Source organism: Leptopilina heterotoma, unplaced genomic scaffold, assembly GCF_015476425.1.
Source record: "Leptopilina heterotoma isolate Lh14 unplaced genomic scaffold, ASM1547642v1 Lhet_340, whole genome shotgun sequence".
Lineage (NCBI taxonomy): Eukaryota > Metazoa > Arthropoda > Insecta > Hymenoptera > Figitidae > Leptopilina > Leptopilina heterotoma.
The window spans coordinates 111,299-134,623 of record NW_025111028.1 but is presented as its reverse complement, the minus strand read 5'-3'; the positions used below and the strand labels follow the sequence as shown (position 1 = coordinate 134,623).

Below are 23,325 nucleotides of genomic sequence, written 5' to 3'. Positions count from 1 at the left end.
ATAATTTTATTAAATTAAAATGTTTACTAATTGAAATTATTAAACATTTTTACTTATTAAATTTATTAAATTTTACTAATAAACAATAATTTCTACAAACTTATTAGTAAAATTGACGAATTAAAATGCAAAAATTTAGTCACAAATTCAATTTATTTGAAAAAAACTATATTTATTCATATTATTTCCTCTTTTGTAGTTTTGTTGTTAAATCTCAAATTATTTATAATTGCATCAATTTACTGCCATAAAAAGCAATCTGGCGCATTTCAATTTTTTTAACTTCATTTTCAAGCACAGAAATTATATGATAAATAAATATTTTTAAAAAATTTCGTTTACTAAAATAAAAATATATTTTCTCAAAAAAAAAAAATTATTTAATAAACAATTTTTATCAAGTAAATTATAATAACTAAGTTTATTTATTAGGAAATATTTGTGACGCTCTCCGAAGAGAGAAATAATTATTTAAAAATAACTTTTATTTAATTATTTCGCTGAAAAACAAGATTTTACAACTTTTAAACTTAATTTATTCAAATAAATAATGATAATTAGATATTCGAATATTTTGTTTACTAAATCAAATATTAAATTGAATATTATATTAAAAATATAGTAATAATTTTCCAAACAAATAATTTTTTAATAACAATTTTTATTTGTTAGATTATAATTATTAAATCAAATTACTTCTATAAAGTTCATGATGCTCTTAAAATTTGAATTAATGAAAATGTTTATTAATTTAAACTTGTGACTAACTTTTTGTTTTTCAATTAGTAAATTTTACTAATAAATAGTCATTTCTACTAATTTATTAGTAAAATTTACTAATTTAAGTTTACTAGTAAATTAGTAGAAATTACTATTAATTAGTAAAAAAATAAATAAATTAGTAGAAATTACTATTAATTAGTAGAAATTACTATTTGGTAGTAAAATTTACTAATTCAAAAGCAAAAAGTCAGTCACTAATTTAAATCAGTAAACATTTTTACTAATTTTAATTTTGAGAGCGGATCGGAATTTAATAATTAATAAAATTAGTCGAACAAATAAAATGTAGAATTTTATTAATTTAACACATAAATTTGAAGATACGTTCCAATAAAAAAGTTGATTGAGATTATACTGTAACGTACGTTAAAACGTAGGTACTTGAGGTTGAAAATGTCTGGTTTTGTTTGTTAGAAACTTGTGGCACTTGTGACAGGCGTGAAACCAACTTGAATGAGTTTCAGTATTGCACAAGATTCCCTTTTGTTTACACAGAGGATATAGAATTTTTCACTAAAAGTAAATGTTTAAATAAAACAATGAAAATAAGTAAATAACGAAAAAAAAATATTATTCTAAACTGAAGTACAATTGCATTTCACTTGCTTTCCGGAATATCCACTCTTTTCTTTACATAAACATATTGATAGAAAATATTTGAAAAATCACTTTTCAATAACTTCTATTTAAAAAACTTTTAAGAATATATTTAAAAATATTTAGTTATCTTAAAAAAATTTTAATATTTCAAAAGAACTAATTTTAATAAAAATTTTAGTATTATAATAAAACTAATTTTACACTGAAAAAAAAAATTTATTTGATTCAAATAACAGGTTACTTGACTATTATCAATTAAATATTTACTTGAATCAAATAATTTTTATTTGAGTCAATTAAATGATTTTTGAATCAATAATTTCAGTATTTGAAGCAAATATGAATTGAACCATTTAATTGACTCTATAATAAATATTATTTGATTCAATTGAATATTTAATTGATAATAGTCAAGTAATCGGTTATTTGAATCAAATAAATTTTTTTTCAGTGTAAGAATGTTTGGCCGATAGAAATATTTTTTTAAAATATTCCCACTATGCAATATAAATTAAAAACAAAATTAAATAAAATAATTTTTTTTTAGTGTAAATATGTTTTACCGAAAGAAATATATTTTTTAAAAAATTTTCGACTGCAATACAAATCAAAAACAATATAAAATAATCAGAATCCTTATAATTTATAATTCTTTGTTACGTGACGCAAAATTATTGTAATAAAATATGAATCTGAAAAAGAAATAAATAAAATTCGTTTATTTAAGCGTTCAAAAATTTAGGATCATAAATTCTATAAAAAGTTTCGTTGTCTTTTAAAAAATAATTTTAACTTCAATTTAAATTTAAAAAAAAAATTATTGCACTCGCAAAAATCCCACAATTTATCATTTGGTACATGAACCAATGTGTATTAAAAAGCTTGCACGCAAAGCTTACCGCGTAAACTTCCTGTGAAAAAATATTGTCCTGTGTGTGCTATCTGCACACGATGATGGTTATTAAACGAACTTACTTACAGTTTCATTATTACAGACGAATAAACTTTAATTTTACATATACGATATAAAATACGCGGGGGAAAATATATAAACAGTTTGAAAATTTTGTTACTTGGCAAAATGCACCAACTGTGTAATGTAAAACGAATATTAATTTCATGGTAATTTAAATTCTAATTACCAACCAATTAGCTCTTCTCCTAATGAAGCATGAGTTTTGTCTCAAAAATAACATTCGTTAGCAAATTAAAGAAATATTATATAGGTACATGTTTTTATTTCAAAAATTCAATTTCAGAAATCAATTTCACATTTTTTATTTTTCAAATCTGTAAATGAAATCGCAGAAGCGAGGAGCGATTTATATAGAGAAGGATTTAAAAATACAATTTTTGAAGTGATCCACAAGTTACGAACGTTTTCAAATGAACTTTCGTTCGTCATTTTTCCTTAAAAGTAAGTGAAAATAATTTTCAAAGATTAAATAAAATATTAAATAAATATTAAATAAATATTAAATTAAAAATAAAAAGTAAAAAATTAAATTCAACACTTGAGAAGTTAAAATTTTTTTCCATATTGAGGCAAAAAATTATTATAATCAAAATTTGATTTGAAGAAAAAGGAAATAAATTTCATTCATTTGAACACTCGGAGCTTTAGAATTGTATTTTTAAATAAAAAGAAGAATTATTTTCTAAATGTTTTAAATAATATAGAAAAAACAAAGTCTGAAACCGGTTACATCTCAAAACTAAAATGATTGAAAAATAGACTATTTTTAAGCTGAAAACTAGATTAAGAAAATTTTATGACTTAAAATAATACTCTCTCAAGGCTAAGATTTAGTTAAAAATGTTTCTAATGTAAACGGTTTTAGTCAAAAAGTGACTGAAAGTAAGATTTATTTTTTACAGTGAAAAGAAAGAAATTGGTTTCTAAATATAAAAATTTAAACAATTATTTTTAATTGCTAAAAGTTTTTGAATTTGAAGAAAATCAATAGTAATAGTCTCGGATTATCTAAATCCGGATTTTGCGAGTTGAACATAATACTGAACATCGTTAAGGAAGATCAAAATAATAAACAGAAGATACCGCCAATTTTCTTCGACATAACAAAAGAACACATTTTTTGATTAATAAGAGAAAATAAAAAATTATTACTTGTTTAACTTTATCTTTTTTGGATTTAAAACATTTGTTTTAATTATCTTTCTCAATTAGGTTTTAAATTGTTTTCTAATAAAGAAAAAAAAATTGGATTTAAAAAGAGAATTAAAAAATCCAAAAATACTTACATATGATGCTAATGATAATTAATGTTCTCGTTCGAAAGATGCACTAAATTATATTTTGGGGGGGGAAGGTTTTTTTTTTTATAATACCAATACTTGTTTATTAATGAAGAATTGAGACTCGACTTTTTAGGGGATGAAGTGTGAGATATGAACTGCTCGAAAAGCAGCGTGCTACTGACTAAAAAGCAAGAACCACCCTGACTAAAGCTAGAATTCACCCCATTGGTCGATATTTGCGCAGCCACGTGGTGAAATCACACACTATGACAGAATAACTATTTTCTTTTCGACGTTCTCCTTTTCTTTCTCTACTTTAAACATGCTACTTTTTGTATTTAAAGGAAAGAAATTTTTATTCTCCTGGACCAAAGTTTCTTTCCCTCCCTCCCCCCCCTCTCTCTCTCTCTCCGTCCCTCTTTTTCTCTCTGGCTCTCTATCACGATAGTACGGAATATTTCCTTCACATTCCTGGAATATTTCATTGGAATATTAGGAATAGAAAAAATATTGCATTGGAACATTAGGAATATTCCAAAAAAATATCCCATTGAAATATTAGGAATATTAAAAAAAAATTGCATTTGAACATTAGGAATATTCCAAAGTAATATCTCATTGGAATATTGGGAATATTCTATTAAAAAATTGTGAATATTCCTTCGGAATATTCTGTTGGGACATTATGAATATTCCTTTGGAACATTCCTTTGGAATGTTCAATTGGAATATTCTATTGGAACATGATAAATATTCTATTAGAACATTATAAATATTCCAGTGGAATATTGTGAATATTCCATTGGAATATTCTGTTGGGACATTATGAATATTCCTTTAGAATGTTCAATTGGAACATTGTGAATCTTCCTTTGGAATATTTAATTCGTATTTTAGAAATATTTAACTGTCCGACCTTTGGAATATGTCATTGGAATAATGTAGAAATATTCTATCAGAATATTATGGGAATATTCTATTGGAATATTGTTAAAAATAATATTTTCTCAGTATTATCAGTATTATCGATGATAAACGAATTAATTTTCGTGCGATTTAAATAAACTCTAGTAGCATGGAATATTCTATTTGCATTCCTGAAATATTTTACTGGAGCATTGGGAATATTAGGGAAAAATATTACATTCTTATTTTAGAAATATTATATAAATTAATATAACAGAGTATGAAAAATTTTAATAATTCAAATTCTTCTGAAATTAGTAAAAATTTCTAATATGTATTTAATTAATTATTAAAAATAATGGATTTGTAGAAGAACTTTAGTTAAAAAATACTAAAAAAATTAATTTTGCAGAAGTTAGAATAATGATTGCAGAAATTCAATTATGTTCAAAAATTTTTTTTTTAAATTCTCGTCAAAATTTCAATTATTTTTATAAATAATAAAATTCTTCGCAGAAATTCAATTATTGTTCAAAAAATTTAAAAATATTCTCGTCAAAATTTCAATTATCTTTATAAATAATAAAATTCTTCCTCGAAAATCAATTATTTTCAAAAATTCTAATAATAATTTTTGGAAAATTTTAATTATTTTCAAATTTTTTTCTCTTTTCTCTGCAATAATGGAATTATTTTCATAAATAGGGGAGAGTCTCCAGTTGTGAGACACCTCCAGTTGTGAGACAGTCAATTTTTTTTAACATGCAATATTAAAAAGCCGATTGGTTTATATAAAAACATTTCTTTTTATATGAGCCAACTATTTCGTGTACGCCGAAGCGGATATATAAACTGTTTTTGTTAAATACCAACACTGTGTGTGATAATCGACTAAAAAGCGTTTTTTCAATAAATGCAAAGTACTTTTCTTCCAAGTTAATTAATTGGAAAAGGTAAATGTAATGCATTTTCTTTTAGTGTTTTCCTTATATTTTGTGATGCAATATTGCATTGTTCCAATCTACGGTTAAAAATAATTTAATTTTCCTTTTTCAAAATAGCTCCAATTTCTGGGTGTGAGACACAGCATATCACCAGTTGTGAGACGGTGTCAACACCCATCTGGGCAGCATAAAAAATACGACTTTGCAGGCATACTATTTAAATGTTGTTTTGATCTTTTTTCTAGTATTTTTGGGCATGTCAAGTGGAAAAAAGTCAATTGATTCAGAAGAAATCAATTTTAATGCTCTTGTTGAAGCTATTAAATTGTATTTTTTTGATAGTATTTTGGCGAATAAATATTATTATTTAGTGTATAATAATATATATTATTAATATATTTGATTATTTCTACTAAACATAACGTTTTATGTCAAACTTACTAAATTTTAGCAATTTTTAATGAGTGTCTCACAACTGGAGACATTTTTTTTTTTTGAAAAAAGCGATGTGCTCGGAAAATGTATCGTAAAATTTTTTGAGTTCATCGAAACACTATACTTTCTTTTAATAAAAGTTGCGTATTTCTGTTACCTTTCGAACGGTGTATTTTATTTACAATTTCGTTTACCCGTTTACAATTTACGGGTCAAAAATAAAACCCGTCTCACAACTGGAGACTCTCCCCTAATAAATTTTTTTAACGTATTTTGATACAATTTTTTAAACTAATGACATTTTTCAAAGAATTTAATTATTTTCATAAATAATTAAACTTATCGCAGAATTTCAATTATTTTCAAAAGTAAGTACTAAAATTCCAAGCAGAAATTCAATTACGTTCAAAAATTTTTTTAAACTCTTGTCAAAATTTCAATTATTTTCAAAAAATTTTCTTCTTTATTCTCAATAATGCAATTATTTTCGTAAATAATAAATTTTTTACAGTGATTCAATTATTTTCAGAATTAATAATATTATTTTTAGAAATTGAATTATTTTCATAAATAATAAACCTCATCGCACATTTTTCAATTATTTTCAATACAATTTTAATTGAACTCCTCAAAAAATATAAAAATATCTTTTAAAAATTTCATTAAAATTCGTCGAAAGAATTCAATTATTTAAAAATTTGTTAATAAAATTCTTTATTAGAATTCGATTTTAAGAAATGTTCAATTATTCAACAAATTATATATTTTCTATATTTAAATAATTGAATTCTCGTAAAATGTTCTAATAAAAATTGATTTAATTATGAATTTCAGTTAAAAATTTAATATTACAAGCACTATAGCCTGAATTTTTAGAAATAATTGAATTTTGTAAAAGTTTAATTGAATATTTTTTTTTTGAAATTATTTTAAGTTTTTACTTTCTGAATATTAGAAATTTTCTAGGAACTTTTGCAAAAATTATTAAAAATAATTGATAATTGTCTTTTAAATAATTGAATTTCTCAGAAGAATTTTATTATTTATAAAAATAATTAAATTCTTGCAAGGAATTTTATTACACTTTTTTGAAAATAATTGAATTCTTTTGAGAAATTTTATTAAAATAGTAGATTTTGAAAATATTTGAATTTCAGCAAAAAATTTCATTATTTGTGAAGGATTTTTTAAAAATAATTGAATTCTTTTTAGAAATGACATAATATTCCACTGGAATATTCTAACATTATTCCAAAAGGACATTCCAAAGATGGATTATTCAAATATTTATAAAATTTGGATAGAATATTCCTAAAGTGGGTAGAAAATATTCCTTTCGAATATTCCTGAAATGTGGATTTAATATTGTTTTGGAATATTTTTAATGCTATAATAAACAAAATATTCCTCTGAAATATTCCAAAAGGTGGATAAAAGATTCCTCTGAAATATTCTAAAATGTGGCTAAAATATTCCTTTGGAATATCACTAAAGTACAGATGGAATATTTTTTTTAACATTCCCAATGTTTTAATGAAATATATTAAGGAATATGAAAGAAATATTCCGAGTGCTATATTGGGTTAGAGAGCTCTCTCTCTCTCTCTCTCCTTTAATAATAATTGATGCTTTGAAATTGAAAAATAATTCAGTTAACTATAATTTTTTTTTTCAAGATATATTTTGTGTATATAGCACTATATCGCATTAAGTCACGTTCAAATTCTCATCATCGTATCTCCATCTGCAAATCAAAATAGTCCAGATTCAATTAACTTGGGTCCAGTTAATTTACATTTTACTCCGATTCAACATGCGGTACAATTTCAATTGTCTAAATTTAATCCTTATTTATGCCTGAGAATAGGTACAGTTATACATATATATTTCTCTATCATTAATTTGGATTATTGTTAGAATGTTAATTTCTTCTTAAATTACACTTCTCTAATTCGCCTCTGATATTTAGCCGCATGTTTTACTGTAATTCGAATTTAATTCACTGAATTTTCACATTAGTTCTGAAAATCTGTCGGCCTCACTGCAAATCCTGCAAATTATTACTATTATTAATTATTATTATTTTAAAAAGATTTAAAGTTTTCTTTTCGAAGAAAAAAAACTTGTAAAAAATGGTTATTATGAAAATTCTTTGAATTTAGACAAATTTTTAAAGTTAAAAATAAAAATGTCTTTCCATGTTAGGCACTTCTTATTTTTTTAGCTTCTTTATTTTTATTTATTCTTTATTTTAAGTATACTTCTTTATTTTTTTCTATAAGAAAGGGAAAATCGTAAATAATTTGAAATTTCATTAAATTTTTATTAAATTCATTCATCAAATTTCATTAAATTCATTCTCTAAAAAAAAGAAAGAGAAAATCGTAATTAAATTCCTGCGAATTTCTTCATTATTTACGAAAATAATTGAATTATTTCGAGAAATTTTATTTAAATTGCATTGAATAATATTGAATACGTGATAATAATTTTATTAATCACGAAAATAATTCAATTCTTGAGAAAAATTTTATTAAAATTCAAAAAATCAAATTATTACGAAGAATTTTATGTTAATTTTTAAAAATCATTGAAATTTTTCGAGAAATTTCACTAAAATTTCATTAAAATAATATAAAAAATAATAGATTATTTATCATAATAAAATTTTCAAATTTTCAGAATAATTGAATTTATACGAAAAATTTTATCTAATTTTTTAAAACAATTAAATTCCTGTGAAGAATTTTATTGTTTATGAAAATAAATTGAATTCTTGCAAAGAATTTTTTTTTTATAAAAAAAATTGAAATTTTATTGTTTATGAAATTAATTCAATTCTTGCAAAGAAATTTTATTAACATTTTTCAGAATAATTGAATTTTTTCGAGAAATTTCATTAAAATTGCTTTAAAATAATTGAATTTTTATACGAAAAAATTCAGAATTTTTAAAAATAATTGAATTTATACGAAAAATTTTAATAAATTTTTTTAAGTAATTAAATTTGTGTAAAAAATTTTATTGTTTATGAAAATAATTCAATTCTTGCAAAGAAATTTTATTAAAATTTTTCAGAATAATTGAATTTTTTCGAGAAATTTCATTAAAATAATTGAATTTTTATAAGAAAAATTCAAAAAATTTGAAAATAATTTAATTTATACGAAAAATTTTATTAAATTTTTTAGAGTAATTAAATTTCTCTGAAGAATTTTATTATTTATGAAAGAAATTGAATTCTTGCAAAAAATATTTTTTTTTATAAAAATAATTGAAATTTTATTGTTTATGAAAATATTTCAATTCTTGCAAAGAAATTTTATTAAAATTTTTAAGAATAATTGAATTTTTTCAAGAAAGTTCATTAAAATTGCATTAAAATAAGTGTTTTTTTATAAGAAAAATTCAAAATTTTTTTTAATAATTGAATTCTTGCAAAGAATTATTTTCTTTGATTTTTTCTTTGAAAGAGAAAACAGAAAATCGTAAATAATTTGAAATTTCATTTATAATGAAATTTCAAATGTCAAATTATTTACGATTTTCTGTTTTCTCTTTCAAATAAAAAATCTTCGATTCTTTCATTAAAGTGCAAAAAATTTAAGTACCTCAAATAATTGCTTTACTATAAGAATTGGAAAACTCGTTAATTTACTGCGTTCTTGAGGAAAGAAATAAGAAAAAGTGAAAAAAAATCTAAGTAAAAAATTTAAGTACTTGAAATAATTCTTATGTTAAGAATTTGAAAACTTTTAAACTACTTTTTCTTGTGGAGAAGGAAAATAAGAAAAAGAAAAAAGTAAATGAAAAGCTCTATTTGAGTGCACACTAGTGTTGTAGTGTTTAATAAAAATAAACTCTTGATACACTCTTCAATCTTTATTGCATTCAGATATACATATATAGGTATATTAAAAGGTCCAAGTTTATTAAGGTTAATTTAGGAACTAAATTTAGTGCATTCAATTTCAAGCTAAAGAATTTTAGACCAATGTAAAGGTATAAGTTTAATATCGATTTCTAGAGTTCTCAATTTTACCTTTCAATATTTCACAGGTATACCGGGAATATATATTCTAAGAATTCTTTTATGTTTTGTCACTTTTGAATATCGAAATTCAAATCGAAATTTAATATATATAGATAAGCATTTACATTCTTCAATAAATGATGTCCATTTCCCGTTTCTCACAAATCGTACAAGAATTTTTATGATTTCCGTTTTACAAGAAAACAGGATTTTTCTTTTCAATTTTCAATATTCCGATAATTGAAATTTTTGCTTTTAGATGGAAATTTTTTTAAAAAATTCGCAGTTATGTAAATCGAATAAAGAAGAGAGGACATTTTTATTCTTTAAGCTAAAATTTAATTTTTTTATTATCAATATTTTTATTATTAATTTATTATTTATTGTATTATTACATTTATTATTATAATATTATTATTATTAATTATATTTACTACTACTATCAAATATTACGAGGAAAAGCGGCAATCAATTTATTATTAAGCAAATTAAAAAATTTTTGTATATTATTTAAATATAAAGTTTAGTTTTTGAATAATTTCAAATTCAAAATATTTAAAAATCCACTTCTCAACTAATTAACTAATTCATCATTATTATTTATTATTACTCTAAGAAATTTTAATAAAATTCTTCGCAAGAGTTTAATTATTTCATAAACAATATTAAATTCTTTAAAGGAATTTAATTATTTTCATCAATATTTTGATAAAATTTCTCGAAAGAATTAAATTATTTACAATAGAATTTTAATTAAATTCCTCAAAAAAATTTTATGATTTTCAAAATATAATTATCCTTGAAATTCTCAAATAAATTGAATTATTTTCAAAAATTGTAATAAAATTTTTTGCACGAATTAAATTATTTTCATAGAAAATAAAATTTTTGCAAAAATTGAATAATTTTTATAAAAAATAAAATTCTTCACTGAAATTGAATTATTTTCGTAAATAAAGTATTTTCGTAATCAAAGTAATTCTTTGAAATTTTGTAGGAAAATTAAATTTTTTATACAATTTTAATAAAATTTCTCGAAAGAATTAACTTATTTTTAAAAATCATGATAAAATTCTTCAAAAAAATTAATTTTTTTAAATTTTATTAAAACTTTTTTGCAATTCAATTATTTAATTTAATTATTTTTAGTAAAATTAAGATTAAATTCCTTAAATAAATTTTATGATTTTTAATGCAATTATCATTAAAAATTTTAATAAAGTTTTTTACAAAAATTGAATTATTTGAAAAGAAAAATTGAATTGAAATAATTGAATTATTTTCATAAACAAAGTAATTCTTTCAAAGAATTTAATTATTCTCAAAAACAATAAAAATTCTTAACATAAATTTTAATTTTTTATAAGAATTTAATAAAACTTTTCGTATAAATTCAATTATTTTAAAAAAATTTTCAATTTTTCTTTAAAAAATTCAATTATTCAATGCAATTTAAATAAAATTTCTCGAAAAAATTCAATTATTCTGAAAATTTTTAATAAAATTTCTTCACTGGAATTCAATTATTTTCATAAACAATAAAATTCTTTAGAGAAAAATTTAATTATTTTCAAAAATTTTGATTTTTTCTTATAAAAATTCAATTATTTTAAAGCAATTCTAATGAAATTTCTCGAAAAAATTCCATTATTCTGAAAAATTTGAATAAAATTTCTTTGCAAAAATCTAATTATTTTCATAAACAATAAATTTCCAATTACTTTTATAAACAAAAAAATTCTTTGCAAGAATTCAATTATTTTCATAAACAATAAAATTCTCCACAGAAATTTAATTGTCTGAAAAAATTTGATAAAACTTTTCGTATATATCTTTTTATGATATCTTATATTATTTTTTATATTATTTTAATGCAATTTTAGTGAAATTTCTCGAAAAATTTCAATTATTTTTAAAAATGAAGATAAAATTCTTCAAAACAATTCGATTTTTTGAATTTTAATAAAATTTTTCGCAAGAATTGAATTATTTTCGTGAATTTATAAAATGTTTACCAGGTATTCAATTATTCAATGCAATTTAAATAAAATTTCTCGAAATAATTCAATTATTTTTGTAAATAATGAAGAAATTCGCAGGAATTTAATTATTTTCAACTCAATTGCAATAAAATGTCTTTGCAGAATTCAATTTTTTTTCAATGGTAATAAAATTCTTTAAATGAATTTAATTATTGTCAATAACTTTAATAGAATTTTTTTTAATAAATCAATTATTTTTACAATTTTTAATTAAATTCTTCGAAAGAATTTAATTGTTTTTAAAAATTTAAATAAAATTCTTCGTACCTAGTTTAATTATTATCTTAAAAATAGAAACTCTTTGCAGGAATTATTTGAATACAATTTTAATAAAATTTCTAGAAATAGTTTAAATATTTTCAAAAATTTTAATAACATTTTTCGTACTGAGTTTAATTATTTTCTTAAAAATAGAAAATCTTCGCAGGAAGATTTATTTTAAATTTTTATTTTATTTATTTTTATTTTATTTATTTTATTATTTTAAATTTTCTAAATTTACTTGAATTTTAAAATTTACTTAAAATTTACTTGAATTTTAAAATTTACTTAAAATTTACTTAATAGTGGAATAAATAATAGAAGATAAAGAAGTTTGTGAATGTTGCAAAAATAGTATCGCAAAACATATTTTTTAAATCTGAATTAATAAATATTTAAAGTTTAAACTAATTAAAACAAAAAGTGATATAAAAATGTCTCAAAATAAATTTTTCTATTGTTCAAAGATCAAGACAATGAAAATTAAAATAAATTTAATTAAATTAAAAAATAAATATATAAGATTAATCCTAAAAATTATTTTTCCTTCAATAATTTATTAGTAATTAATTTTCATTATTTTTAGTGTAAATTTTTCTACATTTGAAGTAAATTTAAAAATTACCTGCATATTATAATTAAAAATTAATTTTTATTTTAATTTTTATTCTTTTAATCCAAAATTAAAATTATTCCAAGGTAAAAATTATGAAAATGATTATAAATTATAATTGACGATGATTTTATATACTATTTTTTCATTATTGCAATTTTTACGTAACTTGAAAAGAAATATCAGCATAAAACAGAAAATGGAAGTTGCTTTTTAATCTAAAAAGTGCCCTTCCTCTTTCGGAGTTAATTGGAGAATTTTCTACTCAAGTGCAGATACATGGAGCATTTCCCAAACATGATGTAGTAAATTAGCAGCTTTTAGTTAACGACCAATAAGCAAAATGTATGAGAACTATATATATACATAGGCTTATATTGACTAACAGGAAATTCAGAATTCAACTAGTGTTCACCATTAAATCGATATACATATAGAATTCTGCTCCACTCAGGCAAATATCAACTATTATAATTGTTCTCCATTGTGTCATTCACAACCCAAGGGATATGTAACGGGGCAAAATATATATATTTATCGAAATTTTGTAAAAATTAATGTTACTTTATTTTTAATTTTTTATACAATATTTTGAATAATGTACATGCGTATAAATTATAAAATTAGTTTCGATCACGACCCAGTAGGAGACGCAATATCCAATCTCGCTCTGAAAATTGATTCTCGTCTAATTTTTCTGAATTTGTGTCCAATTCGTTGGCGGACGTATTTTTCAAATAATTAAAGTCGTTCTGTAAAGAAATCAATTTAATATTATTTTTCATATTTATGATTTTAATATTATTTTGATATTTTAATATTATCTTAATATTTATCATTTTAATAGTATTTCGATAGTTTAATATTATTTTTAAATTCGAAAAAAAGAATTCAAATATTTTTATAAAAAAGTAAAATTCCTCTCAGGAATTGAATTATTTTTAAACGTTTTCTTATTAATTGTTTTGTTTGCTATACGAATTCAATTATTTTCAATATAAATTTAAGTAAATTTCTCCAAAAAATTTAATTATTTTTAATACAATTTTAATAAAATTCAATCATCGAATAGAAATTCTTTGTAAGAATTGAATTATTTCCATAAAAAGTATAATTCTTTGTAATAATTGAATTATTTCTATAAAAAGTATAATTCTTTGTAAGAATTGAATTATTTTCATAGAAAATAAAATTCTTCACTGGAATTTAATTATTTTCGCAATTAAAGTATTTTCGTAAACAAAATAATTCTTCAAAATTTTGTATGAAGATTTAATTTTTTATACAATTTTAATCAAATTTCTCGAAAGAATTCACTTATTTTTAAAAATCAGGATAAAATTCTTTTAAAAAATTAATTTTTTAAAAATTTTATTAAAACTTTTCGCAATAATTATATTATTTTTGTGAATAATAAAATTCTTAGCAGAAATAATTGCATTATTTAACAGAATTTTAATATTTCTCGAAAGAATTCAATTATTTTCAGTAAAATTATAATTAAATTCCTGAAATAAATTTTATGATTTTCAATACAATTATCATTAAAATTTTAATAAACTTTTTTTTACAAAAATTGAATTATTTTCATAGAAAATAAAGTTCTTCACTGGAATTCAATTATTTTCATAAACATAGTAATTCTTTCAAAGAATTCAATTATTCTCAAAAACAAATTAAATTCTTAATAGAAATTTTATTATTTTAAAGAATTTAATAAAACTTTTTGTACAAATTCAATTATTTTCAAAAATTTTGAATTTTTGTTATGAAAATTCAATTTTAGTGAAGTTTCTCGAATGATTTCAATTATTTTTAAAAATTAAGATAAAATTCATCGAAACAATTCGATTGTTTTCAATTTTAATAAAATTTTTCGCAAGAATTAAATTATTTTCTTGATTAATAAAATTTTTACCAACGTATTCAATTATTCAATTCAATTTAAATAATCTCGAATTAATTCAATTATTTTTGTAAAAAAATAAAGAAAGTCTCCATAATATTCAATTATTTTAAAAATTTTCAATTAAAATTATTAAAGAAACTGCATTATTTTAAAAAAAAATTCGAAGAAATTTTTTAGAAGAATTTAAATAGAATTTTTTTTAAAATTTTAATAAAATTCTTCGCAAAAATTCAAATATTTTCATAAATAATAAAATTCTTCGAAGAAATTCATTTATTTTAATATTTTTTGATAAAATTCTTTGCAAGAATGCAATAATTTTTAATTCATTAATTTAAAAATTGAAAACATTTAGAAAGAAAAATTATTTAAAAAATTAGGAGACAGAAATAAAAATAAAGCAGACAAAAAAATTGCTGGAAAGTTGAAATTTAAAACTGAAATTTTTTCTATTAAGGAGCGCTAATTTTTTTATCATTATTCAAAATCTAAATTTATTCATTATTATTAAATTAATTATTATTCAATTTTTAAAAATTAAAAAAAATCATTATTATTAAATTAATAGAAAAAAAATGTTTTCGATAATTTTCGCAATTTAATTTTCTGGAAAAATTAAAATTTGTCAAAATAATTACGACTAATTGTTTAGAATCAAGAAAAATTCTGTTTCCACGAGGAAGCAATAAATAGAAAAAAACTTTTTATTTTCTCTTTTACCATCTTTCGTGACCGATTATACTCGTCATTATAAAATCGAGCACCATTTTTACGATATTGGGGAATCTCTTTTGTTCCATGAAGAATTAGAGTAAAATCCCCTAAAGTTCCATTATTTGTCGCTGGACCAGTCTGCATAAAACAAAATTTAGTTTATATAAATTTATACATATAATATATTATATTCTAAATTATAATACGAAAATTTATATCGCAAGTTAGATTTATCGTATATAATACCACTCTGCCAATTTTAATAATTTCTTATATATTACTTATGGGGTCAAATTTTAATTTCTCCTTAAGAATTTCGTGCAGTTAGTTATTCAATTAAGGGTGAAAAAAAATATTGATAACTTTTCTGTGTTTACCACATCCAATATTTCAAGAAGCCAAACCCCGTGGGGATTTTCACCCCAAGTTGCTACCGACATGAATTTCCACTTTGTGAAACCATCAGATGATTTGTCTAGAGCTCTTGGATTCAGGATTTCTACCTTTGTACCTGTGAAATTAAATTAATTATCATTTTATTTAATTATTTTATTTTCGATACAGTAAATACTTTTAGACTTTCCACAAAGTTTTCTACGAACGAAAATCTCATTTTTGTTAAAATTCACTGTTTTTTCTTCATCTCAACAATTTTCTTCTATAAAAGTTTTTGTGGATATAATTTTGTTTGACAATAAACAGAATTAAAAATAGTAAAATTTAATTTCATTCAAAAAATATCGTAAAATCTAATAAAAATATTTTACAATTTTTCATTTCGAAAGATTTTGAATAAAAAACGAACATTTATGAAGGTTAAATTTTTAAAGACTCAACATTTTCGAACTCTAAATAAAAAAAACAAAAATAAAATAAAAAGAAATACAAAATACTTCAAAAAAAAAATAGAAATTCTAAGAATTTCTATTTTTTTGAGATTTTTTTGATAATTTTTGAAGATTTATTCTCAAAAACTGTAAAAAAATACAAAGTACTTCAAAAAAAAAAAAATTCTTTAGAATTTCTATTTTTTTGAAGTATTTTGTATTTTTTTACAGTTTTTGAGAATAACTCTCAAAAAATTATGATTTATAGATAAAATTTTAATTTTTGATTTATGGGCAATAAATTTTACAATTTTGAACGTGAAATAAATGATAAACAGTTCTTCGATCAGAATCTTTAATTATTGCATATAAATTAGAAATTTTTAAAAATTATTTTTATAGAATAAACAGAATGAACTGAATAAATAAATAATAAAACAGAAAAAAACAATAAAAATTAATTAAATTTTTGTAAAATAAATTTTGTCAAAATTGTAAATGAAAATTACTTTTTTAAAAATGCAAAATTCAGTTAAATTAAAAATAAGAAAATGAAATTTAATAAATTCTTTTAAATTAACAAAAATCAAAAAATGAAAATTTTGTGTAAAAATATTGTAATAATAAATATTAAAAAAAAAAATAATTTATGATTTTTTGTATTTCATTTTTATTTTTATCTCCTTTTCCCCTAAAGTCTTCGTGGTAAATTTTATTTACAATCATAATAACCATCGCTTTGAATGATTATTTTACTTAGAAAAAAATAAACAGATTCAAAAACCTACACAAAAACTGAATTCGTTAAAAAAAATACCAATTTTTGTAAATTTCAACTTTCCAAACAAAAATTATTTTTACTCATCTTGAGTAAAAATAAATCTTTAATAGAAAGCAGAAAATCTTAACTTCTGAATAAAATAAAGTAAAATAAACCTTAACTTCTAAATAAAATAAAAAAAATCGTAACTTCTAAAATAAATATTTTTTTAAATTAATATTAATCAAAAAGTCTAATAAACGAAAATAAATTTCAAATATATCGAAAATTCAAACAGTGAAGAATATTCAGTAAAAAAAATTTTTTATAAAGAAAATGTGCGTGCTCTTTTTATTGATTATATGTTAGTGGCAAAGTATGCGTGTGATAATAAAATTTTATGACACGTAATTACACAAGTTTTAGCGAAACAAAAAAACAAGAATGAATGTATTTTATAATAAATGACACTTTTACTGTGCAAAAAAGTGTCATACGTGTATAATATCTAAAATATTACTCTGCAACATAAAAGTTAATTTCCAATAAATTACAATTAAACTTTATCTTACAAGCATTTTTTTTTCTTTTATTATTGAATTCGCCACTTTATTTGTGACACATAATTTCGAGTATTTCAATCAAGTGGAATTTTAGTAAAAAATAAATGAAAATAAATTACAGTTTATTAAAAATTCCCTCTGGCTTGAATGACTGAAAAGTCACGCGGACAGAAATATTTTATTATATTTCTCAATGGAAAACACTGTTATGAATTTTCATTTATTTTCTTGTTTAAATTCTGTTTAACTTATTTCGATGATTTTTTATTGCATCATGATTTCAATTTTGCCAAGAGATTAAAGAAATAAATTATTAATTTTGTTTTTTGAAATTATTTTCTACTTACTCTCAAATAAATTGCGAAAAACTGTCAAGTTTATTTTATTTTATTTATTTATTTTTATAAATTGTCAAATTTTTGCCAAGAATCCAATCATTTTTGTAGATAATAAAATTTTTCTGAGGTAAATTAAATTGTTTCCAAATAAAATTTTAATAAAATTTCTATAGAAAAAAATTTAATTATATTTAAGATAATTTTAATGAAAATTTCTCTAACAGTTTCAATTATTATTTTTAAAAGTTGTAATAAAATTTTTCTAAACAATTTAGTTGTTCTGGAAAGTTTTTAATAAAATTCTTTGTAAATTTCAATTACTTTCAAACTTTTTAATTAATATTATTTTAAAAAATTACATTATTTTTTACGAAATTTAATGAAATTCTTTTTAAAAATGTAAAATTATTTACAAAAATTCTAATAAAATTGTTTAAAAGAATTTAATTTTCTATGAATATTTTTAATATAATTTAATAGAAAAATATTTAATTAAAATTAATAATAAACACGATTATTTTAAAAACTTAAAAGAAATAAATAAATCTTAAGGGCATTTGAACCATGATGACGTCACAGATTTAAAACTAATGCTTTGCACAAACTGTGACGTCATCAAGGTTCAAATCCCCTTAAATCTTAAAACTTCATAAGATTCATCAATTACTTTTAAAATTTTCAGTAAAAATTATTAAAAAAAAACTTTTCTATTTCCAGGAGAATTGAAATAAATTCTTCAAAACAATTCAACTATTTAAAAGAATTTTAATAAAAATCTTGCCAAGAATTAAATTATTTTCAATACAATTTTAATTACATTTTCTCGAAAGAATTTAATTATTGAAAAAAATGTTGATAAAATTCTTCAAAATGAATTTAATTATATTTTCAAATTCTTTTCTAAATATTTTACAAGAATTCTATGATTTTTAGTAAATCGACTACATTATTATTTCTGAAAATAAATTTTAAAAAATAATTAAATTTTTGAGAAGAATTTTATTAAAATTTTATTTGAAAAAATTGAATTTCTGTGAAAAATTTACTATGTATTGATGTTATTGAATTCTTTCGAAGAATTTAAAAAAAAATGTTTAAAAATAATTGAATTTTCCCTGGAATTCAATTTCAATTCGAGCGAAAATTTCATTATTTCTAAAAATAATTAAATTTTTCAATTGGATTTTATTAAAAGTTTTTTAAAAAATTGAAGTTCTGTGAAAAATTCAATTATTTTTTTTAAATAATTGAATTTTCTCGGATAATTTTTACTTGATTTTTAAAAATAATTGAAATTTTAAAAAATATTATTTTTGAAATGTAATTGAAAACAAATTGAATTTTATACGATGGTTTTTATTATTTATAAAATAACTAAAGAATTTTATTACAATTATTGAAAATAATTGAATTGTTCTAAAAATTCAATTCTTTTCAAATTTCCCCTAGAATTCAATTAAAAGTGTATTTAAAATAATTGAAATTCCAGCGAAAATTTCATGTTTTTTAAAATAATTGAAATCTGGAATTGCATTTTATTAAAAGTTTTTTAAATAATTGAACTTCTGTGCAATTGAATTCTAGCGCAAATTTTATTATTTCTAAAAATAATTGAAATTTGGAATTGGATTTTATTAAAAGTTTCTTAAATAATTGAACTTCTGTGAAAAATTCAATTATTTTGTTAAATAATTGAATATTTGTTCATTTTTTTTTTTTTTTTTTTGCTTTGAAAATTGAGAATGGCAAGTTTTGAAAATACGCACATCGATATCGAAGGGAAATTGCTTGAAATCAAATATATACCTGAAGGTGCTGTCAAATGCATTTGAAGAGAGCCACGAACGCTGTATTTCATGTTCGTATCAACTTGAATGTGTTCTAAGAAATCTATGTCCTCCTCAGAGCTAACACCTTCATTCATGTGAAATTTCAAAATTCTTGAGCTCCCGTAACTCAGACTTGAGTTATATCTAGAAAATATTCAAAAGTGGCGCACATACAGAAATGTTTTCAGAAACGAAGGCAAATATAAATATAAGTCAGGTGTTTTTTTTCTCTTATAAAAAATGCATATATATATATATAGGTGTTTGTGTGTATATGTGTGTGTGGTACGTGCACTTCAGAGGATAAATAAAAAATAACTTTAAAGTACAAGGGAAAATATTAAAAAAAGAAGAAAAAAATTTGTTTTAAGTAGTGACAAATTTTTTTTATTAAATGTATATCCTTTAATGTTTCAGGCGCGATAGGTACTTTAAGCTTCTAATGAGCTGACCTTTCTCTCAAAGGGTTATCATCTCCCAGGTGCGGTTATCGATTATTGGATGACTTTCCTGCGGAGTAATCTATAATGTCATTATTTAAATGCTTTTAAAACAATTTCTAAATTTCTTCCATAAGATATATTTATTTGATAATTTTAAACTTGTAATATAAAAATGTTTCACAAATTTTATTTTAATATTCGACTCGGAGTAATCGATATCTTCACGTTTTATAATAATTTAAATTTCCATAAAATTTTTCTAAAAAAAATTAAATTATTTACAAAGTAATTTTTTATAATATATATTAGGGGAACATAGTCTAGGTCGGCCACCTTTTTGACTTTTGTTTATAACTTTTTTTTAAAAATGAATTTGGACAATTGAAGTATATGGTTGGAAAGTCCTGTTTAATAGGAACATTTTTTCTGTACAAAGTAAATTGACAGGTTTAAAAATGAAAAAGTTATAAAGATTTAAAAAAAAAAAAATTTGTAGTCCAGGTTGGCCATTACAGTCAAGGTCGGCCATGTTTAAAATTCAAAGGGCATTAATCGTTAAAAAATAAAATAACATGTTTGGAGTTACGGAAAATTGATTCTTTATTGTTTACAGTTTGTAACTTAATGAAATAACAAAATAATAACAATAAACAATATAAAAAAATAAATATAAATAAAAAAAAGTTTTGCACTAAAATATTTATAAAATTAAATAAAAATATTAATAAGATGATCAATTATATTATGAGTTATACAGAATTGCAGTTTTTGCAAATGAAGTAGCTCGTCCTCAACTTTGCGCATTTTAAACACATAGTGGCCGACCTTGACAGTAAGTAACATTACCGAATTGTTGTAACCATAAAGAAATACGTTTCGGGATTCGATTTTTTACTTTGTTTTCCTTTCAACCATGAGTCCCACAAATTTTCTGCATACTTGCCTTGACGATTCAATTTGTTTTTTATCTTTTATTCATGGTTTTTCACATTATGCACAAAACTTTTTTTGAGCTTTTTTTGTACCGACGTCACAGAAAACACAATTTTCGATTTTCCGAAAATGTAATTGAACAAAAAGTTAGGTTTCACTAAGACAAGCTTCGACAAAAATGCGCGTAGGTGGCGCTAGTGAACTTGACAAAAAAACGCGAGTGGCCTACCTAGACAGTAGGCCAACCTTGACTACATTCCCCTATATTTATATTTTATTTATATTTACGATATATATGTATTTATATGAATATTCTAAAAATTTAATTTTCCTCGGTACTTTTAATAAAAATCCCTTACTTTTCTCTAACCAATTCTACTTTTTCTGACTTTTCCCTGATTTTCCTAACCTGTGGCAACCCTGTATCATATATTTTTAAAATAATTTTTTACTTTTTAGTTTAAACTATTTATTTTTCAGTTAAATAATCTTTAACGTTCGAGATATTTTACAAAATAAGGCAAATAAAATGAAAACATTCGGACAATGAAGAGAGTGATTCATTCGATCGACACGATATAAAAAACAATCGATATTTGTTTTTATAGGGTCATTTGGGGTAAATGTAAACAGTAGATGTTTCAGCTAAATTTACAAATTTAAAAATAAGTACGACGTCAATATTTTTACCTCAGCTCACCCACAAGATGTTCTGAGTATTGCCAATATTTTATTTTGACAATTGGCAATGCCATAGTGTAAGTTATTTTTTAATGCAAAAAAGATTGAAAATCAAAATTTTACTGTTTCAGTATTTTGTCTCGCATTTGCATAAAAATAAATTAAAAAATCAAACAAAAATATGTAATTCTTCTTTATTAATGCCCTAACAAAAATTGACTTTGATTTTTGATTTTCGTCAATTTACTTAGTAAATAATTAAGTGTTTACATTTACCCCGAGAATTCGAAAACTCGGGGTAAATGTAAACAGAACTTGAACTACATTTTAAAAGAAAATAATTGAATAAATTTGCTTCTATTTCACAATTTCATTAATTTGGCAATGTAAATATTACATAGAAAAGGAAATTAGGTCCTTTTTGAAAAAAAAAAATTTGATAAAAAAAAATTTTTTTTTTGAAAATTTGATCAATTTTTAAAAATATTTTTAGGTTCATCCGTCATTTTGAAAATTTAAAATTTGACTTGAAATTCGTATTCAGCGACCTCAAAAACCCCCTAGTTGCCAGATTCAAGCAAATTTGATCAATTTTTAAAAATATTATTTTTAGGTTCATCCGCCATATTGGATCTACCATTTTGAAATTTAAAAATTCGATTTTAGATTTTTATTCAGCAACCTTAAAAACTTCTTTTTACCAAGTTGAATGAAAATCTATTAAAATTTGTTCAAATTATTCAAGTTTTTACATTACTAATTTTGTAATGGTTGATTGTTTATTTTATATGATACATTATCAGTCAACTGGTTGATTTACTACACATCTACGAAGAATTTTTTTTCAGTTTTTCCATCCCTCAAAACAGTAGTATACTTGAAATAACTTGTTTCTTAAACCTCGCTTAACTACAGTGGTGTTTACATTTACCCCGAATTTTAGGAAAATTTCAAAATCTCGGGGTAAATGTAAACAGTCAGTTTTAGGCGATTCAGGTGCATCAATATTTCTTTGTACCTCATAAAATTTTTCTAGGGAACACTAGCAACAAGTTCATGCAAAAGAAATCCGTCCATTTTACCTTTTAACAAAAAAAACTAATGTTTTTGGTGAAACATAGATATTCCGTTTACATTTACCCCAATTGACCCTATTATGTCAAAAAAAAAAAAGTTTTGAGAATAAGTCTTTTTTATTTGCACATTATTTTTAAAATAATAAAAACAAAATTCTTGATCAAATACATTCAAATAAATAATAGTTCTTTTGATTAGAAGCTTGCTGATGTTTCATAGAAAAGTTTACTACATTTTTTAGATAATTTATACAATTTTATTTTTAATTAAAAATTCATAATAATTAATGTCTACTTAATTTAATAAAATTAAAACTCACATTTAGTTAACCTCCCTACGATTTAACCCCAGTATACTAGGGGAGTATCTTTTATT

General features: G+C 21.3%; 2 protein-coding genes across 3 annotated transcripts in view; both read right to left on the bottom strand.

Annotated features, from left to right (window-relative positions):
• The window catches only part of LOC122505104 (ankyrin repeat and death domain-containing protein 1A-like), a 78,627-nt gene extending 74,827 nt beyond the window's left edge, over positions 1-3,800 (bottom strand). For both annotated transcript variants that reach the window (XM_043616556.1, XM_043616557.1), the window contains exon 1: positions 3,646-3,800. The gene's annotated coding sequence lies outside the window, so the exon portion shown is untranslated. The remainder of the gene's footprint in view (positions 1-3,645) is intronic.
• Positions 3,801-13,485: 9,685 nt separating this feature from the next.
• LOC122505100 (neuroendocrine convertase 1-like) overlaps positions 13,486-23,325 on the bottom strand; it is a 70,498-nt gene continuing 60,658 nt past the window's right edge. The window contains exons 12-15 of the mRNA XM_043616551.1: positions 19,794-19,960; positions 15,877-16,010; positions 15,506-15,637; positions 13,486-13,628 (exon numbers count right to left, since the gene is read on the bottom strand). Of these exons, the coding sequence (XP_043472486.1) occupies positions 13,500-13,628; positions 15,506-15,637; positions 15,877-16,010; positions 19,794-19,960 (562 nt within the window). The 3' untranslated portion in view covers positions 13,486-13,499. The remainder of the gene's footprint in view (positions 13,629-15,505; positions 15,638-15,876; positions 16,011-19,793; positions 19,961-23,325) is intronic.